The sequence below is a fragment of the Salmo trutta genome, chromosome 19 (genome assembly GCF_901001165.1).
Source record: "Salmo trutta chromosome 19, fSalTru1.1, whole genome shotgun sequence".
Classification (NCBI taxonomy): domain Eukaryota; kingdom Metazoa; phylum Chordata; class Actinopteri; order Salmoniformes; family Salmonidae; genus Salmo; species Salmo trutta.
This window is the reverse complement of record NC_042975.1, coordinates 56,073,437-56,095,218: the sequence shown is the minus strand read 5'-3', so window position 1 is coordinate 56,095,218 and position 21,782 is coordinate 56,073,437. Positions and strand designations below refer to the sequence as shown.

General features: G+C 40.7%; 1 protein-coding gene across 1 annotated transcript in view; it reads left to right on the top strand.

Annotated features, from left to right (window-relative positions):
• The first annotated feature begins 567 nt into the window (after positions 1–567).
• Positions 568–21,782, top strand: part of LOC115155023 (zona pellucida-like domain-containing protein 1) — a 72,428-nt gene continuing 51,213 nt past the window's right edge. The window contains exons 1-6 of the mRNA XM_029701811.1: positions 568–829; positions 1,467–1,580; positions 2,324–2,544; positions 3,272–3,453; positions 3,889–3,961; positions 7,646–7,743. Of these exons, the coding sequence (XP_029557671.1) occupies positions 1,475–1,580; positions 2,324–2,544; positions 3,272–3,453; positions 3,889–3,961; positions 7,646–7,743 (680 nt within the window). The 5' untranslated portion in view covers positions 568–829; positions 1,467–1,474. The remainder of the gene's footprint in view (positions 830–1,466; positions 1,581–2,323; positions 2,545–3,271; positions 3,454–3,888; positions 3,962–7,645; positions 7,744–21,782) is intronic.

The following is a 21,782-nucleotide window of genomic DNA, read 5'->3' as shown; positions in this document are numbered from 1 at the left end:
TGATGGGCAAACTGGTGAACTAGCTAACATAATGACCAATTGAGTAATGAGAACAAGTGTGAGTTTTGTTTTAGCTTTTTCCTGACCTTAATTCAGAGTTGAGCAAAAATGTAATACCTAGAACTCCGCACCCACAGAAGAGGTCCTATCTGCACTTTGTCTATATGGCTCACATTATCTAGCCCTGCACATATAGTGCTGTCCATATGGAACATAGGACACTAGGGACTTGCTAATCCCATAAAAATTACTGTTAGGCCTTTTGGGAGCCTGAGAGCAGGAGTCAAAGTTGAGACATCAGGGGGACAGGTGGTGGCTCACTGCCCCAGAGAGGAGACCAGGGAAGGCCAGCAGAGATGTGTTGATGGAGGAAGGCTGGACACAAAGCGTGAAAAGACCTGGGCCCACTGCTGGCAAGAGAGAAAGAGCTGCTCAGTCAGCGCGCTGCACCCACTCCGTAGGCCGATGAAAAGATAATTCCCCCAGCACGGACCTCATGCGGCGTCAAACCGTTTGTGTGCGCTGACAGAGCCAGATCAAGCAGAAAGGATATGAGTGGGAAACTTCAAAACCTGCTCATGTTTCTGGATCTGTGAAAGGATTTGTATAACACATTCAGATGTGATGGACTTTCCCATGTTCTCCTGGACAGCCCTTTTTTTGTTGACGTGTTCAAATAATGAATCTCTTATGTTGCCGGGCTCTTTTCCCCCCCGACCCACACCATGTTTCTAGTTGTGGTGTAGGGATGCTGTGCGGATCATTCCATCACATGCAGCAGTCCCGAGCATATGGAGAACCGCTGATTCGTCGACTTCCAAGGACCAGGGTGAGTAGCACTGGGGCTGTTTTTTACCTTGACAACCTTGAACAACTCAACTCCACTGATAGCCAGGGAAGCTCAACAAGCATTGACCAAGGGAACCCAGCTGCTTGAGAAGTTGCTGTTTCTCCACAACAAAAACCCTTATCTGATCATCATTAGATACAATATGTATATTATCATCATCTGATAAAAGGTTTTTAGACGTTGAGAAAACAAAGACAAGACTTAGCCCATTGTGCTTAGTAATGTTGCGGTGACAACCAAGCCAGTGGATTATATCAATATTTGGCTGTTTTGTCCATGGTTTTACCAAATAATCGTATCTTAACGAGTGCATTTGAGATAGATAATGTTCAGACGTCAAAAGACTAGCAGAATAATTGTCTTTGTGTTAACACTATTGCTGTTGGCAATAACTAGGATTTACAAAGTAACCCTTTTTGAATAAAATTGAAGGTGGATTTCTTGCACCTTATTCTTCATAGAAGTTAATCTTTGTCTCACTGTGATTTCTGAAATAACTAACAAAATCATGTTACTTTTTTATTCCCATGATGTACACTAAACTGAAGCTCTTAAACCAAAATATGTATGATATGGAAGATGGCAAAGACTGATGAAAAACATTGTTTTCCTCCAGGTGCTGAAATGGAACAAATATGTTTGATCCTTTTGCTTATAAGTAAGGCATTATCAGTTGGAGCACAATTCAATGGATACAACTGTGATGCCAACTTCCACAGCCGCTTCCCTGGTGAGAAAATAAAGACATTATATTCATTTAAACTCAATACAACTTCAATGCAGGTTATTCAAATAACTTTATGAATGTAACATATAACTTTAACTTTACTCATATTGGACTGATGCATGTAACATATTTAGGATAGTGAATTGTTGCTATGTCTTATATATTTCAGAAAGTTTACATGGTTTATTCCGTCTTCGGAAAAACAGTGGAACCTTTATTTACACTTATAATGAAATACAATTTTATTGTTAGCTGTTCAACTGTCTGACGGCCTGGTGGTAGAAGCTGTCTTGGAGCCTTTGGTCCAAGACCCGATGCTACGATACTGCTTGCTAGATGGTAACAGGGTTAACAGTCCATGGTCTGGGTGACTGTAGTCCTTGACGACCTTCGGGTCTTCCTCAAGCATTGCCTGCTGTAGATGTCTTGGAAGGCAGAGAGCTCATCCCAAGTGAACTATTGGGCCATCTGCACCACCCTCTGTAGAGCTTTGCGGTTGTGGGCAGTGCAGTTTGCCGTACCAGGCGGTGATGCAACCCATCAAGATGCTCTTGATATAGACATTTCCAAATTGAGCTCAAATCAATAAAATGATCATTGTTTTATTTTATGTGCCAGTGTAAGCCTTCTTTAGTCTTTTTCTTTAGCCTTGTTTAGTTATCCCTCTTTGAAAAAAATGCATGTAAGGCCATAATATGATTTGTGCTGTGATAATAACTGTTGTTGTTTTCTCTGCTCTCTCCCAGCGGAGCGGGACATTAGTGTGTACTGTGGGGTGCAGACAATCACCCTCAAGATCAACTTTTGTCCTGTTCTCTTCTCCGGCTACACCGACACTGACCTGGCCCTCAACGGTCGCCATGGAGATGCCCACTGTCGTGGTTTCATCAATAACAACACCTTCCCCACCGTGGTCCTCTTCAGCATTAGCCTAGCCACCCTGGAGACATGTGGCAATGCCCTGGTGGTAAGGGGCCCATGCTTATTCCAACCACCTGTTTATAATGCCTTCTATCACACCTATGGGTCAGTTTCCTGGAAACAGATTAAGTTCTGGACTAAAAAGCACTTTTGATGGAGATTATTTATTGAGCATGTCTTGAAGTCCAGGACTAAGGTTAATCTGTATCCGTAAAACCCTAAAAGAGTTCATGACAGATCATGGCTCCTCTTACCGTGGCTCCAACCACAGAGCACTTACATCACTCCCAAGCCTTCAATTCTTCTAAAAGGCAGCAAAAAACGAAAGGAGATAAACAACTAAATAAAATGTCCTACTATTAGGAATGATCTTAAAAATGTACACAGTCATCTACAGTGTCTATGTTTTGATGTTGACAACCTACATTTTAGTTTCCAAAAGTTGTTCAGTAATTGTAGTGGTGGTTGGGGTTGGGAGAATGGAAGCCTTGGAGAGGTGATTGCTTGTTCCTAGAAACAGTGGGAGAGATTCGAGAGGAGCCTTTACTAAGGTTGCCTTCTTCCCCATTTTGTTGTTTTGATTGTAGGGTGGTTCCTGGGCCGCTGATGCTGTGATAAAGGGAATTGAGTTAGGGATTAGCACGATGAGGGGGCATTAGCTTAATAGTATGGTTGATGTTATCGCCACTGGCCCTCTCTACTGATGGGACCTTTACTCCCATAATGGTGGGGATGGGATGGGGCAGGCATTCACCACTGATTTTGTGTTGCAGGTTTCCACGGCTCAGGGGCCTAATGCTTATGGGAACCTCTCACTGGTGCAGATTGGGAACATATCAGGGTACATCGATACACCAGATCCCCCGACTATCATTAGCTACCTGCCAGGTCTGCTCTACAAATTCAGCTGTAGCTACCCTCTGGAATACCTGGTGAACAATACACAGCTGGCTTCGTAAGTGCTGTGAAATAATCCCTCAAGTTTCTATGATGATTTCTATCCATTCATATGTCTACAATTCCTCTGAATTCATAATACAATTAATAATAGAGATAATTCAAAGTCAATGAAAAGTGTCAGAATTGTGTTGTCAATGGACTTAATTGATTACCATTTTAGATATACTGTACATAGGGATGCAGTAAACTGAAAATGACCAAAATGAAAAATTATTGGAGAGCACAATGAAGATAACACATGATTTGAGAAGGTCATAGAATCTAAGTTTTATGTTAAAAGAGAATGATGTATCACACTGACATATGGTCCATTTGTCAAGATATCTGAAAGTAAACCAAGATAAACAATATGCAAATGTGACTCAATGTTGGATATTAATCAGGCAATAAAACATGTTTAGCATAACTTTCATTTTCATGTTTATTCAAGGTCAGCTGCTGCAATATCAGTGAAGGACAGCAATGGTACTTTTGTCAGTACTTTGAGTCTACTGCTTTACAATGTAAGTACATTTTACAAATTACACAATTGCATTTTTGCTATGATACACTTTCACTGCTAGATTTACTAACCATATTATACAAAATGTGCATAGAGTGCCTTCAGAAACTATTCACACCCCTTGACCTTTTCCACATTTTGTTGTATTACAAGGTGGGATTAAAATGGATTTAATTGTACTCTGTAATGTCAGTGGAAGAAAAATTCTAACATTTGTAAAAAAAAAAATAATAATAATAATAATAATAAAAACATGTCTTGATTAGATACTGTATACCTTCAACCCCCTGAGTCAATACATGTTAGAATAACCTTTGGCAGCAATTACAGCTGTGAGTCTCTCTGGATAAGTCCCTCAAAGCTTTCCACACCACCTGGATTGTACAACATACACCCATTATTATTTTCAAAATTCTTCAAGCTCTGTAAAATTCGTTGTTGATCATTGCTAGACAACCATTTTCAGGTCTTTCCATAGATTTTCAAGCAGATTTAAGTCAAAACTTTAACTCGGCCACACAGGAACATTCATTGTCTTCTTGGTAAGCAACTCCAGTGTAGATTTGCACTTGTGGTTTAGGTTATTGTCCTGCTGAAAGTTGAATTCATATCCCAGTGTCTGGTGGAAAGCAGACTGAACCAGGTTATCCTCTAGAATTTTGCCAGTACTTAGCTCCATTCCTTACATTTTTTATCCTGAAAAACTACCCTGTCCTTAATGATGACAAGCATACCCATAACATTATGCGGCCACCACTATGCTTGAAAGTATGGAGAGTGGTACTCAGTAATGTGTTGAATTGAATTTGCACCAAACATAACACTTTATTCAGGATAAAAAGTTAATTCATTTGCCACATTTTTTGCAGTATTACTTTAGTGCTTTGTTGCAAACAGGATGAATGTTTAGGGATATTTTTATTCTGTACAGGCTTACTTCTTTTCACTCTGTCAATTAGGTTAGTATTGTGGAGTAACTACAATGTTGGTGATCCATCCTCAGTTTTCTCCTATCACAGCCATTAAACTCTGTAATAGTTTATAGAGTCAGCATTGGCCTCATAGTGAAATCCCTGAGCGGTTTGCTTCCTCTCCGGTAATTGAGGTAGGAAGGATGCCTGTATCTTTGTAGTTACTGGGTGTTTTGATACACATCCAAAGTGTAATTAATTACTTCACCATCCTCAAAGGGATATCCAATGTCTACCAATAGGTGCCCTTCTTTGCGAGGCATTGAAAAACCTCCCTGGTCTTTTTGGTTGAATTTGTGTTTGAAATTCACTGCTTAACCTTACAGATAATTGTCTGCGTGGGGTACAGAGATGAGGTAGTCATTCAAAAATCATGTTAAACGCTATTATTGCACACAGAGTGAGTCCATGCATGTTATTATGTGACTTGTTGAGCAAATATTTGGTCCTGAACTTATTTAGGCTTGCCATAACTTGGGTATTGAATATGTATTGACTCAAGATATTTCAGCTTTTCATTTTTTATTAATTTATTTAATAAAATATGAAAAACATAATTCCACTTTGACATTATAGGGTATGGTGTGTAGGCCAGTAACAAACAATCTCAATTTAATCAAATTCAGGCTGTAACACAACAAAATGCGGAAAAAGTCAATGGGTGTGAATACTTTCTGAAGACACTGTAGAGCAAAATGGTCAAATAGAAGTCAATCATAAACAATGTACCACAAATATATACTGCTCAAAAAAATAAAGGGAACACTAAAATAACACATCCTAGATCTGAATGAATGAAATAATCTTATTAAATACTTTTTTCTTTACATAGTTGAATGTGCTGACAACAAAATCACACAAAAATAATCAATGGAAATCCAATTTATCAACCCATGGAGTTCTGGATTTGGAGTCACACAAAATTAAAGTGGAAAACCACACTACAGGCTGATCCAACTTTGATGTAATGTCCTTAAAACAAGTCAAAATGAGGCTCAGTAGTGTGTGTGGCCTCCACGTGCCTGTATGACCTCCCTACAACGCCTGGGCATGCTCCTGATGAGGTGGCGGATGGTCTCCTGAGGGATCTCCTTCCAGACCTGGACTAAAGCATCCGCCAACTCCTGGACAGTCTGTGGTGCAACGTGGCTTTGGTGGATGGAGCGAGACATGATGTCCCAGATGTGTTCAATTGGATTCAGGCCTGGGGAATGGGCGGGCCAGTCCATAGCATCAATGCCTTCCTCTTGCAGGAACTGCTGACACACTCCAGCCACATGAGGTATAGCGTTGTCTTGCATTAGGAGGAACCCAGGGCCAACCGCACCAGCATATGGTCTCACAAGGGGTCTGAGGATCTCATCTCGGTACCTAATGGCAGTCAGGCTACCTCTGGCGAGCACATGGAGGGCTGCGCGGCACCCCAAAGAAATGCCACCCCACACCATGACTGACCCACCGCCAAACCGGTCATGCTGGAGGATGTTTCAGGCAGCAGAACGTTCTCCATGGCGTCTCCAGACTCTGTCACGTCTGTCACATGTGCTCAGTGTGAACCGGCTTTCATCTGTGAAGAGCACAGGGCGCCAGTGGCGAATTTGCCAATCTTGGTGTTCTCTGGCAAATGCCAAACGTCTTGCACGGTGTTGGGCTGTAAGCACAACCCCCACCTGTGGATGTCGGGCCCTCATACCACCCTCATGGAGTCTGTTTCTGACCGTTTGAGCAGACACATGCACATTTGTGGCCTGCTGGAGGTTATTTTGCAGGGCTCTGGCAGTGCTCCTCCTGCTCCTCCTTGCACAAAGGCAGAGGTAGCAGTCCTGCTGCTGGGTTGTTGCCCTCCTACGGCCTCCTCCACGTCTCCTGATGTACTGGCCTGTCTCCTGGTAGCGCCTCCATGCTCGACACTATGCTGACAGACACAGCAAACCTTCTTGCCACAGCTCGCATTGATGTGCCATCCTGGATGAGCTGCACTACCTGAGCCACTTGTGTGGGTTGTAGACTCTGTCTCATGCTACCACTAGAGTGAAAGCACCACCAGCATTCAAAAGTGACCAAAACATCAGCCAGGAAGCATAGGAACTGAGAAGTGGTCTGTGGTCACCACCTGCAGAACCACTCCTTTATTGGGGGTGTCTTGCTAATTGCCTATAATTTCCACCTGTTGTCTATTCCATTTGCACAACAGCATGTGAAATTTATTGTCAATCAGTGTTGCTTCCTAAGTGGACAGTTTGATTTCACAGAAGTGTGATTGACTTGGAGTTATATTGTGTTGTTAAGTGTTCCATTTATTTTTTTGAGCAGTGTATATTAACCATAAAGACACTGTATTCATTTTATCTCCTTCTGAAATGCAAATCAAAGTTATGTCATATCTTAATAGAAGTTCTATCACATCCAGACAAAGGAAGTATTGAGTAGTTTTCATGATTGGAAATTTGACAGTGGATAGGAAATACAGGGGTAGCTATTATACATTTACAGGTCAAATAACTGTAAATACAGATTATTCCAGTAATGGAGGAGGTTTCTGCCAATTTACCCTACATTTTTTGCAAAAATGAATAATAATATTGAAAAAAGGGTATTTTTTCGAACTCAGATTACCAATCCAGTGCAATTCATGAATCCTGTCCTCATCTAAATGTTAATGAGGGATTAAAACAATTGTGACTTGATTTCTTTGTGTGTTTGTCTCTGTAAAGGACTCGTCATACGTTCAGCAGCTGTCAATCCCTATGGCGGGGCTCACACTGAAGACACGTGTGTTTGCAGCAGTCAAAGCTACCAACTTGGACAGGAGGTAACCAATCATTTAATTTCATCAAGAACTTCCAAGAGCCATATAACATGTCTGCAGACCCTTCTTGAACTTCGGGCAATAATGGAATGTACATTAGGGACTTGATTGGTGGGAAAGTGACAACCACGGCAGAGGCAAAAATGTTTCCGCAGTGCAAACGTATGTATTGTCAGAGTAGGACGCTGATCTAGGATCAGGTCTCTTCATGTCCATGTGAATCTTGTTTATTATGATCCAAAAGTTAACATTGATCTTAGATCAGCATTTGGACTCAGATGCTTTATGAATACTGGCCCTGAACTGTATGTTCCACCTTAGTGAGTGTACATTTTTTTTTTTACTTTTGGAGTTAAACAATATTATAATATTACTTAGCAGGAACGTAAAAAGACACATATTTTCACTACACACAATGCTAATCATTATCCCACTGCCCTACATACAGCTCTGCAGTAGATCAGATTTGCTGTGAATGCGAAAGAAATTCACACCCCTTTAGGCTTGGTGCTACAGTTGCTAGCGGAGTAGAAGGCTTCTATACAGCTTCTACCCCCAAGCCATAAGATTTCTGAACATCTAGTCAAATGGCTACCCAGACTATTTGCAGTGCACCCCCCTCCCCACCCCCTCTTTACACCACTGCTACTCTCTGTTGTCATCTATGCATAGTCACTTTAATAACTCTACCTACATGTACATACTACCTCAACTAAACGGTGCCCCCGCACATTGACTCTGCATCGGTACCCCCCTGTATATAGTCTCGCTATTGTTATTTTACTGCTGCTCTTTAATTACTTGTTACTTTAATTTCTTATTCTTATCCATATTTTGTTTTAAACTGCATTGTTGGTTAGAGCCTGCAAGTAAGCATTTCACTGGAAGGTCTACACCTGTGTATTCGGCGCATGTCACTAATAACATTTTATTTTATTTTATTTTATTTGAACACTTGAAAAAGAAAAAAGGAGATCCTCACACTCTAGGAGCTCAATTGCAATAATTCAATTACCAACATTTCGACAGCCAAGCTTCTGATAGGCTAATTGACATAATTTGAGTCAATTGGAGGTGTACTTGTGGATGTATTTCAAGGCCTACCTTCAAACTAAATGCCTCTTTGCTTGACATCATGGGAAAATCAAAAGAAATCAGCCAAGACCTCAGAAAAAATATTAGACCTCCACTGGTTCATCCTTGGGAGCAATTCCCAAATGCCTGAAGATACCACGTTCATCTGTACAAACAATAGTACGCAAGTATAAACCCCATGGGACCATGCAGCCTTCACACCGTTCAGGAAGGGAGGTGTTCTGAGGGAAAAAAGGGGGGCTGCAACTCAATATTATTATATTTATCAATCTAGCTTATGAGTTTTAAATTTCCACTTCGTCAGATGGAAGGAATTCCAACCATAAGTTTAAAGTGTGAAAATGGAGCATAATTCAGTTTTAATACACTTTTTTAATGAACTTAAGCATGAGAATAACATGCTACTCACCTGCTATTTGTCTGGGATGGAGATCAAAGAAATTAAGGTGTGGTGGAGGTGTGTTTACAGATACGCCGTATTTTGACCTTGACTTCATTCCCTCATTCCACCACTTTCATGCACAGTGAAACAATGAACAAGGTTGAAGTGGAACAACCTCTTTATTTTTTCAGATTAAAATAACAACATTCTCCATGCACTAATTTACAAATTGATAAGCGCTATTGATAAGAGCTAGGTAAATGAGTAAGCTGTTTGGTTAAGGGGATTGTACATATACATGACAATTGTTTTAGATCTATTTTACCTTATGATCGCTGGAGACAAAGTTTAGGAAATGCTGGCCTTATAACTTGCAGATATGTAAGGGAATACCCCCCTGATTTGGACAAAATAACATGGCAACATATTGGCATAGCACGAATCATACACACGATTGCAAAAACCACCCAAAGCGGCCCATCTCCGGGCCAATCATATGGCAATTTTCCGATGGCAATTGCCAATTGTAACACCCCAAATTTCCTTTAGATGGCGAGCGTGCCCCACCTTGGATTTTCATACAGCAAATGATACCCAATTCTTACCCAAGTCTCAGATTTTGATAAAATGATTTTTTTTTTTTTAACTTAGCACCTTGTAAAAAAGTGGTTTCTGGACCGTTTTTCGAATTTTTTTCGATTGTTATGTCAATTACACATGTATAAGAGCTGTATGAACATGCTTCTGACGTTTTTTATTGATGTCGTTTTTTGGGTTGCTTTTGCTTGTGCACAAGGCATATGTTTTGTGCATTTTGAATATGATTTCATAGGAAAAAAGTGACTTTTTTTTCCATTTTTTTTGCAAAATGACATATCCAATGCTTTTTTTTGTCAATTGTGGAAGTATTGCATGTGCCAAATCACAGCAAATATCCAAAAGATAGCTAGAGCTCTCCGCAGTGAATTTTCATATTGCAAATGTAACACAATTCAAGTCCCAAGAGTCAAATTTTGAAAAAATGACATATTTTTTGAAAACTTTTCAACCCTTAAAAAGTGGTTTCTGGACAGTTTTTCGAATTTTTTTTGATTTTTATGTCAATTACACATGTATAAGAGCTGTATGGACATACTTTTGACATATTTTATTGACAATTTTTTGGGTTGTTTTTGCTTGTGCATAAGGCATATGTTTTGTGCATTTGGAATATGATTTCATAGGAAGTCAAAAGTGACATATTTGCTTGTGCATAAGGCATATGATTTGTGCATTTGGAATATGATTTCATAGGAAGTCAAAAGTGACATATTTATATTTTTTGCCAAATGCCATTAGAAATGTGCAAATGAAATGTCCAATTCTTTTTTTGTCAATTATACATGTATGAAAGTATTGAATGTGCCAAATCAGTATGTTTGTCCGTTTGCCATGTACAATCATAGGAAGTCGGTTTCCAAACCCAAAAGTCAGTGAACCATGGTCCAAATGGCATTTATACTGCCCAAATGATATATATCCCTATATTAAGCCATGAATCAACGCAGATGGTCTACTTATCATGTATGATGAGGGAGAAGTGGGACTCTGTTGCTTTTAACATTTTTAACGAATTTGACATGCTCAGAATGCATAATTGACTGGCCCGATGATCTCGGGATGGCCGTGCAGTGACTGTGGTTCCTCTCCATCGCTCGTTGTGTTGATTTCATCATGTCAACTTTGGTGATATTTTTTGCTGTTGAATCATATTGCAAATGCACGTTACATTTGCAATATTGCGCGTTACGTTTGCAATATGATTCAATAGGCATTTAGCATCACGAATTTAGGCATGCTCAAAAATACTGCAGAAATTCATTATTGACTGGCTCGATGAACTCGGGATGGCCGGGCAGTGACTGTGGTTCCTCTCCATTGCTCGTCACCCAGCAGTCAGCGTCCATCAGTCAATTAGATGTCATTTTGACACCAAACTGATAGCATCTGACACCAAATCCACTTTTTCCAACTCGTATAGAAGCCAACTATCACATATGTCAGAGAAGGCCCATAATTCACAGTGCTTTCAATTTTAACCATAAAAAAACATAAAACACATAGTTACGTTATAGCTGCGGGTCCAGCTCTGACATTATGTGTAGGCCTATGTGAGGCGACCCCGAATCCCAAGTTTCGGCTCGATAGGTCATTCGGTGCCCGAGCAATGGCCTTAATTGGTGCTGAAAATCCACTTTTTCAGGGCGTTACTACGGGGTCCCTGAATGAGCTATCGGACAGAGACATTGGGGTCCGTCTCTATGGGCCGAGGCGGTTTCAATGAACCTAGTCTTGCGACTCTGGGACATTTCTACATGTCGCCATGTCCGTGATATTCAAAATGAATTGAAAATATTGCAAATGTACGAGGCGGTTTCTCGGTCAGAGAACCTTCTAGAGCCCCATAAATCACCGTGCACTATCGACTTGAGCTCTAGAACAGGTTTCTAATATTTCGGAGCTCTAGGTCTGACGGTTCTTGAATCGTTTGAACGAAAGTAACTATTGAAGGCGGTATAAGCCTCTAAGCCCCACACTATGTACCTATGGTCAAATTGTGTGTGTGTGTTTTTGTTTTTTTTGCAAAAAGAATAGACACACGTTGTCTTTGGGGTAGGCATAAACAGAATTCTGAATATGAAGTCTCTACCTTAAGAATTGACTGAATGACACATGGTTGAGTTGTGTGATTTTCACTATCTGCAGGTGGCAATATGACAATAGCTCTTGGGTGTTTTTAACCACTTCCGGTTGTCACAGGAAGCTCTTGCTTCACACACGTTGTCTTTGGGGTAGACATAAACAGAATCCTGAATAAGAAGTCTCTACCTTAAACCTCTTACATCTACACGTTCCGCTAGCGGAACGTCTGCTCCAATATCCAATGATGGGCGGGGCGCGAAATTCAAACTCCTCTAAATCCGTAAACTTACACTTTTCAAACATATGACTATGTTACAGCTATTTAAAGACAAGACTCTCCTTTATCTAACCAAACTGTCCGATTTCAAAAAGGCTTTACAGCGAAAGCAAAACATTAGATTATGTCAGCAGAGTACCCAGCCAGGAATAATCACACAGCCATTTTTCAAGCTAGCATATCATGTCACATAAACCCAAACCATATCTAAATGCAGCACTAACCTTTGATGATCTTCATCAGATGACACACCTAGGACATTGTGTTATACAATACATGCATGTCTGTTCAATCAAGTTCATATTTATATCAAAAACCAGCTTTTTACATTAGCATGTGACGTTCAGAACTAGCATTCCCACCGAACACTTCCGGTGATTTTACTAAATTACTCACGATAAACGTTCACAAAAAGCATAACAATTATTTTAAGAATTATAGATACAGAACTCCTCTATGCACTCGATATGTCCGATTTTAAAATAGCTTTTCGGATGAAGCACATTTTGCAATAATGTAAGTACATAGCCCGGCGTTACAGGGCTAGCTATTTAGACACCCACCCAGTGTAGCCTTCACCAAAATCACATTTCCTATAAGAAAAATGTTCTTACCTTGCTTGTTCTTCATCAGAATACACTGCCAGGACTTCTACTTCAATAACAAATGTAGGTTTGGTCCCAAATAATCCATCGTTATATCCAAACAGCGACGTTTTGTTCGTGCGTTCTAGACACTATCCCAACGCTAAATCTCGGCCACGAGCATGACGCAAAATATGACAAAAAATTTCGAAATATTCCATTACCGTACTTCGAAGCATGTCAACCGCTGTTTAAAACCAATATTTATGCAATTTATCTCGTAGAGAAGCGATAATATTCCGACCGGGAATCTGCCTGTCTGTAAACTGAGGAAAAAACCGAAAGCCGGGGGCGGGGCGTGTCACGCGCCTAAGGCTTAGTCCATTGACTGACCACTCAGCTTTTGCTCTCGTGTGCTTCAGCCAGGGCTTTGAATGACATCATTCCTGTTTTTCCCGGGCTGTGAGACTCCATTGTTGACGTGAGAAGTGTCACGTAAGAGCAGAGATCCTTTGTAAACGATAGAGAGAATCAAGAAGGGCAAGAAATGTTCAGACAGGGTACTTCCTGAACAGAAGCATCTCAGGTTTTTGCCTGCCATAGGAGTTCTGTTATACTCACAGACACCATTCAAACAGTTTCAGAAACTTTGGAGTGTTTTCTCTCCAAAGCTAATAATTATATGCATATTCCAGTTTCTGGGCAGGACTAATAATCAGATTAAATCGGGTACGTTTTTTATCCAGCCGTGAAATTACTGCCCCCTAGATGTAAGAGGTTAAGAATTGACTGAGAAACAGATGGTTGAGTTGTGTGATTTTCACTATGCGCACGTAATATGACAATAGCTCTTGGGTGTTTTTAACCACTTCCGGTTGTCACAGGAAGCTCTTGCTTCACACACGTTGTCTTTGGGGTAGACATAAACAGAATCCTGAATAAGAAGTCTCTACCTTAAGAATTGACTGAGAAACAGATGGTTGAGTTGTGTGATTTTCACTATGCGCACGTAATATGACAATAGCTCTTGGGTGTTTTTAACCACTTCCGGTTGTCACAGGAAGCTCTTGCTTCACACACGTTGTCTTTGGGGTAGACATAAACAGAATCCTGAATAAGAAGTCTCTACCTTAAGAATTGACTGAATAACAGATGGTTGAGTTGCGTGATTTTCACTATCTGCAGGTGGCAATATGACAATAGCTCTAGGCTATTTTTAACCACATCCGGTTGTGACAGGAAGCTCTTGCTTCACACACGTTGTCTTTGGGGTAGACATAAACAGAATCCTGAATAAGAAGTCCCTACCTTAAGAATTGACTGAGTAACAGATGGTTGAGTTGCGTGATTTTCACTATGAGCACGTAATATGACAATAGCTCTTGGGTGATTTTAACCACTTTCGGTTGTCACAGGAAGCTCTTGCTTCACACACGTTGTCTTTGGGGTAGACATAAACATAATCCTGAATAAGAAGTCTCTACCTTAAGAATTGACTGAGTAACAGATGGTTGAGTTGCGTGATTTTCACCAACTGCAGGTGGCAATATGACAATAGCTCTTGGGTGTTTTTAACCACTTCCAGTTGTCACAGGAAGCTCTTGCTTCACACACGTTGTCTTTGGGGTAGACATAAACAGAATCCTGAATAAGAAGTCTCTACCTTAAGAATTGACTGAATGACAGATGGTTGAGTTGCGTGATTTTCACTATATGCAGGTTGTCCATATGACAATAGCTCTAGGCTGTTTTAACCACTTCCCGTTGTCACAGGAAGTTCTTACTCAACACACGTTGTCTTTGGGGTAGACATAAACAGAATCCTGAATAAGAAGTCTCTACCTTAAGAATTGACTGAGTAACAGATGGTTGAGTTGCGTGATTTTCACTATCTGCAGGTAATATGACAATAGCTCTTGGGTGTTTTCAACCACTTCCGGTTGTCACAGGAAGCTCTTGCTTCACACACGTTGTCTTTGGGGTAGACATAAACATAATCCTGAATAAGAAGTCTCTACCTTAAGAATTGACTGAGTAACAGATGGTTGAGTTGCGTGATTTTCACTATCTGCAGGTGGCAATACGACAATAGCTCTTGGGTGTTTTTAACCACTTCCGGTTGTCACAGGAAGCTCTTGCTTAACACACGTTGTCTTTGGGGTAGACATAAACAGAATCCTGAATAAGAAGCCTCTACCTTAAGAATTGACTGAATGACAGATGGTTGAGTTGCGTGATTTTCACTATGCTCACGTAATATGACAATAGCTCTTGGTTGTTTTTAACCACTTCCGATTGTCACAGGAAGCTCTTGCTTCACACACGTTGTCTTTGGGGTAGACATAAACAGAATCCTGAATAAGAAGTCTCTACCTTAAGAATTGACTGAGTAACAGATGGTTGAGTTGCGTGATTTTCACTATCTGCAGGTGGCAATATGACAATAGCTCTAGGCTATTTTTAACCACTTCCGGTTGTCACAGGAAGCTCTTGCTTCACACACGTTGTCTTTGGGGTAGACATAAACAGAATCCTGAATAAGAAACCTCTACCTTAAGAATTGACTGAATGACAGATGGTTGAGTTGCGTGATTTTCACTATATGCAGGTTGACCATATGACAATAGCTCTAGGCTGTTTTAACCACTTCCCGTTCTCACAGGAAGTTCTTACTCAACACACGTTGTCTTTGGGGTAGACATAAACAGAATCCTGAATAAGAAGTCTCTACCTTAAGAATTGACTGAGTAACAGATGGTTGAGTTGCGTGATTTTCACTATCTGCAGGTAATATGACAATAGCTCTTGGGTGTTTTTAACCACTTCCGGTTGTCACAGTAAGCTCTTGCTTCACACACGTTGTCTTTGGGGTAGACATAAACAGAATCCTGAATAAGTAGCCTCTACCTTAAGAATTGACTGAATGACAGATGGTTGAGTTGTGTGATTTTCACTATGTGCACGTAATATGACAATAGCTCTTGGTTGTTTTTAACCACTTCCGATTGTCACAGGAAGCTCTTGCTTCACACACGTTGTCTTTGGGGTAGACATAAACAGAATCCTGAATAAGAAGTCTCTACCTTAAGAATTGACTGAGTAACAGATGGTTGAGTTGCGTGATTTTCACTATCTGCAGGTGGCAATATGACAATAGCTCTAGGCTATTTTTAACCACTTCCGGTTGTCACAGGAAGCTCTTGCTTCACACACGTTGTCTTTGGGGTAGACATAAACAGAATCCTGAATAAGAAACCTCTACCTTAAGAATTGACTGAATGACAGATGGTTGAGTTGCGTGATTTTCACTATCTGCAGGTAATATGACAATAGCTCTTGGTTGTTTTTAACCACTTCCGATTGTCACAGTAAGCTCTTGCTTCACACACGTTGTCTTTGGGGTAGACATAAACAGAATCCTGAATAAGAAGTCTCTACCTTAAGAATTGACTGAGAAACAGATGGTTGAGTTGCGTGATTTTCACTATCTGCAGGTGGCAATATGACAATAGCTCTAGGCTATTTTTAACCACTTCCGGTTGTCACAGGAAGCTCTTGCTTCACACACGTTGTCTTTGGGGTAGACATAAACAGAATCCTGAATAAGAAACCTCTACCTTAAGAATTGACTGAATGACAGATGGTTGAGTTGCGTGATTTTCACTATATGCAGGTTGACCATATGACAATAGCTCTAGGCTGTTTTAACCACTTCCCGTTGTCACAGGAAGTTCTTACTCAACACACGTTGTCTTTGGGGTAGACATAAACAGAATCCTGAATAAGAAGTCTCTACCTTAAGAATTGACTGAGTAACAGATGGTTGAGTTGCGTGATTTTCACTATCTGCAGGTTGACCATATGACTATAGCTCTAGGCTGTTTTAACCACATCCGGTTGTGACAGGAAGCTCTTGCTTCACACACGTTGTCTTTGGGGTAGACATAAACAGAATCCTGAATAAGAAGTCTCTACCTTAAGAATTGACTGAGTAACAGATGGTTGAGTTGCGTGATTTTCACTATGAGCACGTAATATGACAATAGCTCTTGGGTGATTTTAACCACTTCCGGTTGTCACAGGAAGCTCTTGCTTCACACACGTTGTCTTTGGGGTAGACATAAACAGAATCCTGAATAAGAAGTCTCTACCTTAAGAATTGACTGAGTAACAGATGGTTGAGTTGCGTGATTTTCACCAACTGCAGGTGGCAATATGACAATAGCTCTTGGGTGTTTTTAACCACTTCCGGTTGTCACAGGAAGCTCTTGCTTCACACACGTTGTCTTTGGGGTAGACATAAACAGAATCCTGAATAAGAAGCCTCTACCTTAAGAATTGACTGAATGACAGATGGTTGAGTTGCGTGATTTTCACTATGCGCACGTAATATGACAATAGCTCTTGGTTGTTTTTAACCACTTCCGGTTGTCACAGGAAGCTCTTGCTTCACACACGTTGTCTTTGGGGTAGACATAAACAGAATCCTGAATAAGAAGTCTCTACCTTAAGAATTGACTGAGTAACAGATGGTTGAGTTGCGTGATTTTCACTATCTGCAGGTGGCAATATGACAATAGCTCTAGGCTATTTTTAACCACTTCCGGTTGTCACAGGAAGCTCTTGCTTCACACACGTTGTCTTTGGGGTAGACATAAACAGAATTCTGAATAAGAAACCTCTACCTTAAGAATTGACTGAATGACAGATGGTTGAGTTGCGTGATTTTCACTATATGCAGGTTGACCATATGACAATAGCTCTAGGCTGTTTTAACCACTTCCCGTTCTCACAGGAAGTTCTTACTCAACACACGTTGTCTTTGGGGTAGACATAAACAGAATCCTGAATAAGAAGTCTCTACCTTAAGAATTGACTGAGTAACAGATGGTTGAGTTGCGTGATTTTCACTATCTGCAGGTAATATGACAATAGCTCTTGGGTGTTTTTAACCACTTCCGGTTGTCACAGTAAGCTCTTGCTTCACACACGTTGTCTTTGGGGTAGACATAAACAGAATCCTGAATAAGTAGCCTCTACCTTAAGAATTGACTGAATGACAGATGGTTGAGTTGCGTGATTTTCACTATCTGCAGGTAATATGACAATAGCTCTTGGTTGTTTTTAACCACTTCCGATTGTCACAGTAAGCTCTTGCTTCACACACGTTGTCTTTGGGGTAGACATAAACAGAATCCTGAATAAGAAGTCTCTACCTTAAGAATTGACTGAGAAACAGATGGTTGAGTTGTGTGATTTTCACTATCTGCAGGTGGCAATATGACAATAGCTCTAGGCTATTTTTAACCACTTCCGGTTGTCACAGGAAGCTCTTGCTTCACACACGTTGTCTTTGGGGTAGACATAAACAGAATCCTGAATAAGAAACCTCTACCTTAAGAATTGACTGAATGACAGATGGTTGAGTTGCGTGATTTTCACTATATGCAGGTTGACCATATGACAATAGCTCTAGGCTGTTTTAACCACTTCCCGTTGTCACAGGAAGTTCTTACTCAACACACGTTGTCTTTGGGGTAGACATAAACAGAATCCTGAATAAGAAGTCTCTACCTTAAGAATTGACTGAGTAACAGATGGTTGAGTTGCGTGATTTTCACTATCTGCAGGTTGACCATATGACTATAGCTCTAGGCTGTTTTAACCACATCCGGTTGTGACAGGAAGCTCTTGCTTCACACACGTTGTCTTTGGGGTAGACATAAACAGAATCCTGAATAAGAAGTCTCTACCTTAAGAATTGACTGAGTAACAGATGGTTGAGTTGCGTGATTTTCACTATGAGCACGTAATATGACAATAGCTCTTGGGTGATTTTAACCACTTCCGGTTGTCACAGGAAGCTCTTGCTTCACACACGTTGTCTTTGGGGTAGACATAAACAGAATCCTGAATAAGAAGTCTCTACCTTAAGAATTGACTGAGTAACAGATGGTTGAGTTGCGTGATTTTCACCAACTGCAGGTGGCAATATGACAATAGCTCTTGGGTGTTTTTAACCACTTCCAGTTGTCACAGGAAGCTCTTGCTTCACACACGTTGTCTTTGGGGTAGACATAAACAGAATCCTGAATAAGAAGCCTCTACCTTAAGAATTGACTGAATGACAGATGGTTGAGTTGCGTGATTTTCACTATGCGCACGTAATATGACAATAGCTCTTGGGTGTTTTTAACCACTTCCGATTGTCACAGGAAGCTCTTGCTTCACACACGTTGTCTTTGGGGTAGACATAAACAGAATCCTGAATAAGAAGTCTCTACCTTAAGAATTGACTGAGTAACAGATGGTTGAGTTGCGTGATTTTCACTATCTGCAGGTGGCAATATGACAATAGCTCTAGGCTATTTTTAACCACTTCCGGTTGTCACAGGAAGCTCTTGCTTCACACACGTTGTCTTTGGGGTAGACATAAACAGAATCCTGAATAAGAAACCTCTACCTTAAGAATTGACTGAATGACAGATGGTTGAGTTGCGTGATTTTCAATATATGCAGGTTGACCATATGACAATAGCTCTAGGCTGTTTTAACCACTTCCCGTTCTCACAGGAAGTTCTTACTCAACACACGTTGTCTTTGGGGTAGACATAAACAGAATCCTGAATAAGAAGTCTCTACCTTAAGAATTGACTGAGTAACAGATGGTTGAGTTGCGTGATTTTCACTATCTGCAGGTAATATGACAATAGCTCTTGGGTGTTTTTAACCACTTCCGGTTGTCACAGTAAGCTCTTGCTTCACACACGTTGTCTTTGGGGTAGACATAAACAGAATCCTGAATAAGAAGCCTCTACCTTAAGAATTGACTGAATGACAGATGGTTGAGTTGTGTGATTTTCACTATGTGCACGTAATATGACAATAGCTCTTGGTTGTTTTTAACCACTTCCGATTGTCACAGGAAGCTCTTGCTTCACACACGTTGTCTTTGGGGTAGACATAAACAGAATCCTGAATAAGAAGTCTCTACCTTAAGAATTGACTGAGTAACAGATGGTTGAGTTGCGTGATTTTCACTATCTGCAGGTGGCAATATGACAATAGCTCTAGGCTATTTTTAACCACTTCCGGTTGTCACAGGAAGCTCTTGCTTCACACACGTTGTCTTTGGGGTAGACATAAACAGAATCCTGAATAAGAAACCTCTACCTTAAGAATTGACTGAATGACAGATGGTTGAGTTGCGTGATTTTCACTATATGCAGGTTGACCATATGACAATAGCTCTAGGCTGTTTTAACCACTTCCCGTTCTCACAGGAAGTTCTTACTCAACACACGTTGTCTTTGGGGTAGACATAAACAGAATCCTGAATAAGAAGTCTCTACCTTAAGAATTGACTGAGTAACAGATGGTTGAGTTGCGTGATTTTCACTATCTGCAGGTAATATGACAATAGCTCTTGGGTGTTTTTAACCACTTCCGGTTGTCACAGTAAGCTCTTGCTTCACACACGTTGTCTTTGGGGTAGACATAAACAGAATCCTGAATAAGTAGCCTCTACCTTAAGAATTGACTGAATGACAGATGGTTGAGTTGCGTGATTTTCACTATGTGCACGTAATATGACAATAGCTCTTGGTTGTTTTTAACCACTTCCGATTGTCACAGGAAGCTCTTGCTTCACACACGTTGTCTTTGGGGTAGACATAAACAGAATCCTGAATAAGAAGTCTCTACCTTAAGAATTGACTGAGTAACAGATGGTTGAGTTGCGTGATTTTCACTATCTGCAGGTGGCAATATGACAATAGCTCTAGGCTATTTTTAACCACTTCCGGTTGTCACAGGAAGCTCTTGCTTCACACACGTTGTCTTTGGGGTAGACATAAACAGAATCCTGAATAAGAAACCTCTACCTTAAGAATTGACTGAATGACAGATGGTTGAGTTGCGTGATTTTCACTATATGCAGGTTGACCATATGACAATAGCTCTAGGCTGTTTTAACCACTTCCCGTTGTCACAGGAAATTCTTACTCAACACACGTTGTCTTTGGGGTAGACATAAACAGAATCCTGAATAAGAAGTCTCTACCTTAAGAATTGACTGAGTAACAGATGGTTGAGTTGCGTGATTTTCACTATATGCAGGTTGACCATATGACTATAGCTCTAGGCTGTTTTAACCACTTCCCGTTGTCACAGGAAGTTCTTACTCAACACACGTTGTCTTTGGGGTAGACATAAACAGAATCCTGAATAAGAAGTCTATACCTTAAGAATTGACTGAGTAACAGATGGTTGAGTTGCGTGATTTTCACTATGTGCAGGTTATATGACGATAGCTCTTGGGTGTTTTTAACCACTTCCAGTTGTCACAGGAACCTTAGAATCGACACAGGTAGACCTCACAGTAGCCTGATGGATTGTTGTAGAAGACAGGTTCATAAGGCATTCATAACCCACATACGCTTCAGGTTGAATTTTGGAGAATAGTCTATGTGTTCCTATGGGGAGAGAAGTCATTGCACACAGTTTGATCTAAACACCTTCTTTTCACTGTGAAGGTTTAATGCCACAGGGTCAAGGTTGGCTTGCACAGATCGGGAGGACCTCAGGAACGCTCCTGGTTCCTCTCCATCGCTCGTTGTGTTGATTTCATCATGTCACCTTTGGTGATATTTTTTGCTGTTGAATCATATTGCAAATACACGGATGCGCATTTGCAATATGATTCAATTGGCATTTAGCATCACAACTTTGGCATGCTCAAAACCACTGCAGAAATGCATAATTGACTGTCCCGATGAACTGGGGATGGCCGTGCAGTGACTGTGGTTCCTCTCCATCGCTCGTTGTGTTGATTTCATCATGTCAACTTTGGTGATATTTTTTGCTGTTGAATCATGTTGCAAATGCGCGTTACATTTGCAATACTGCGTGTTACGTTTGCAATATGATTCAATGGGCATTTAGCATCACAACTTTGGCATGCTCAAAACCACTGCAGAAATGCATAATTGACTGTCCCGATGAACTGGGGATGGCCGTGCAG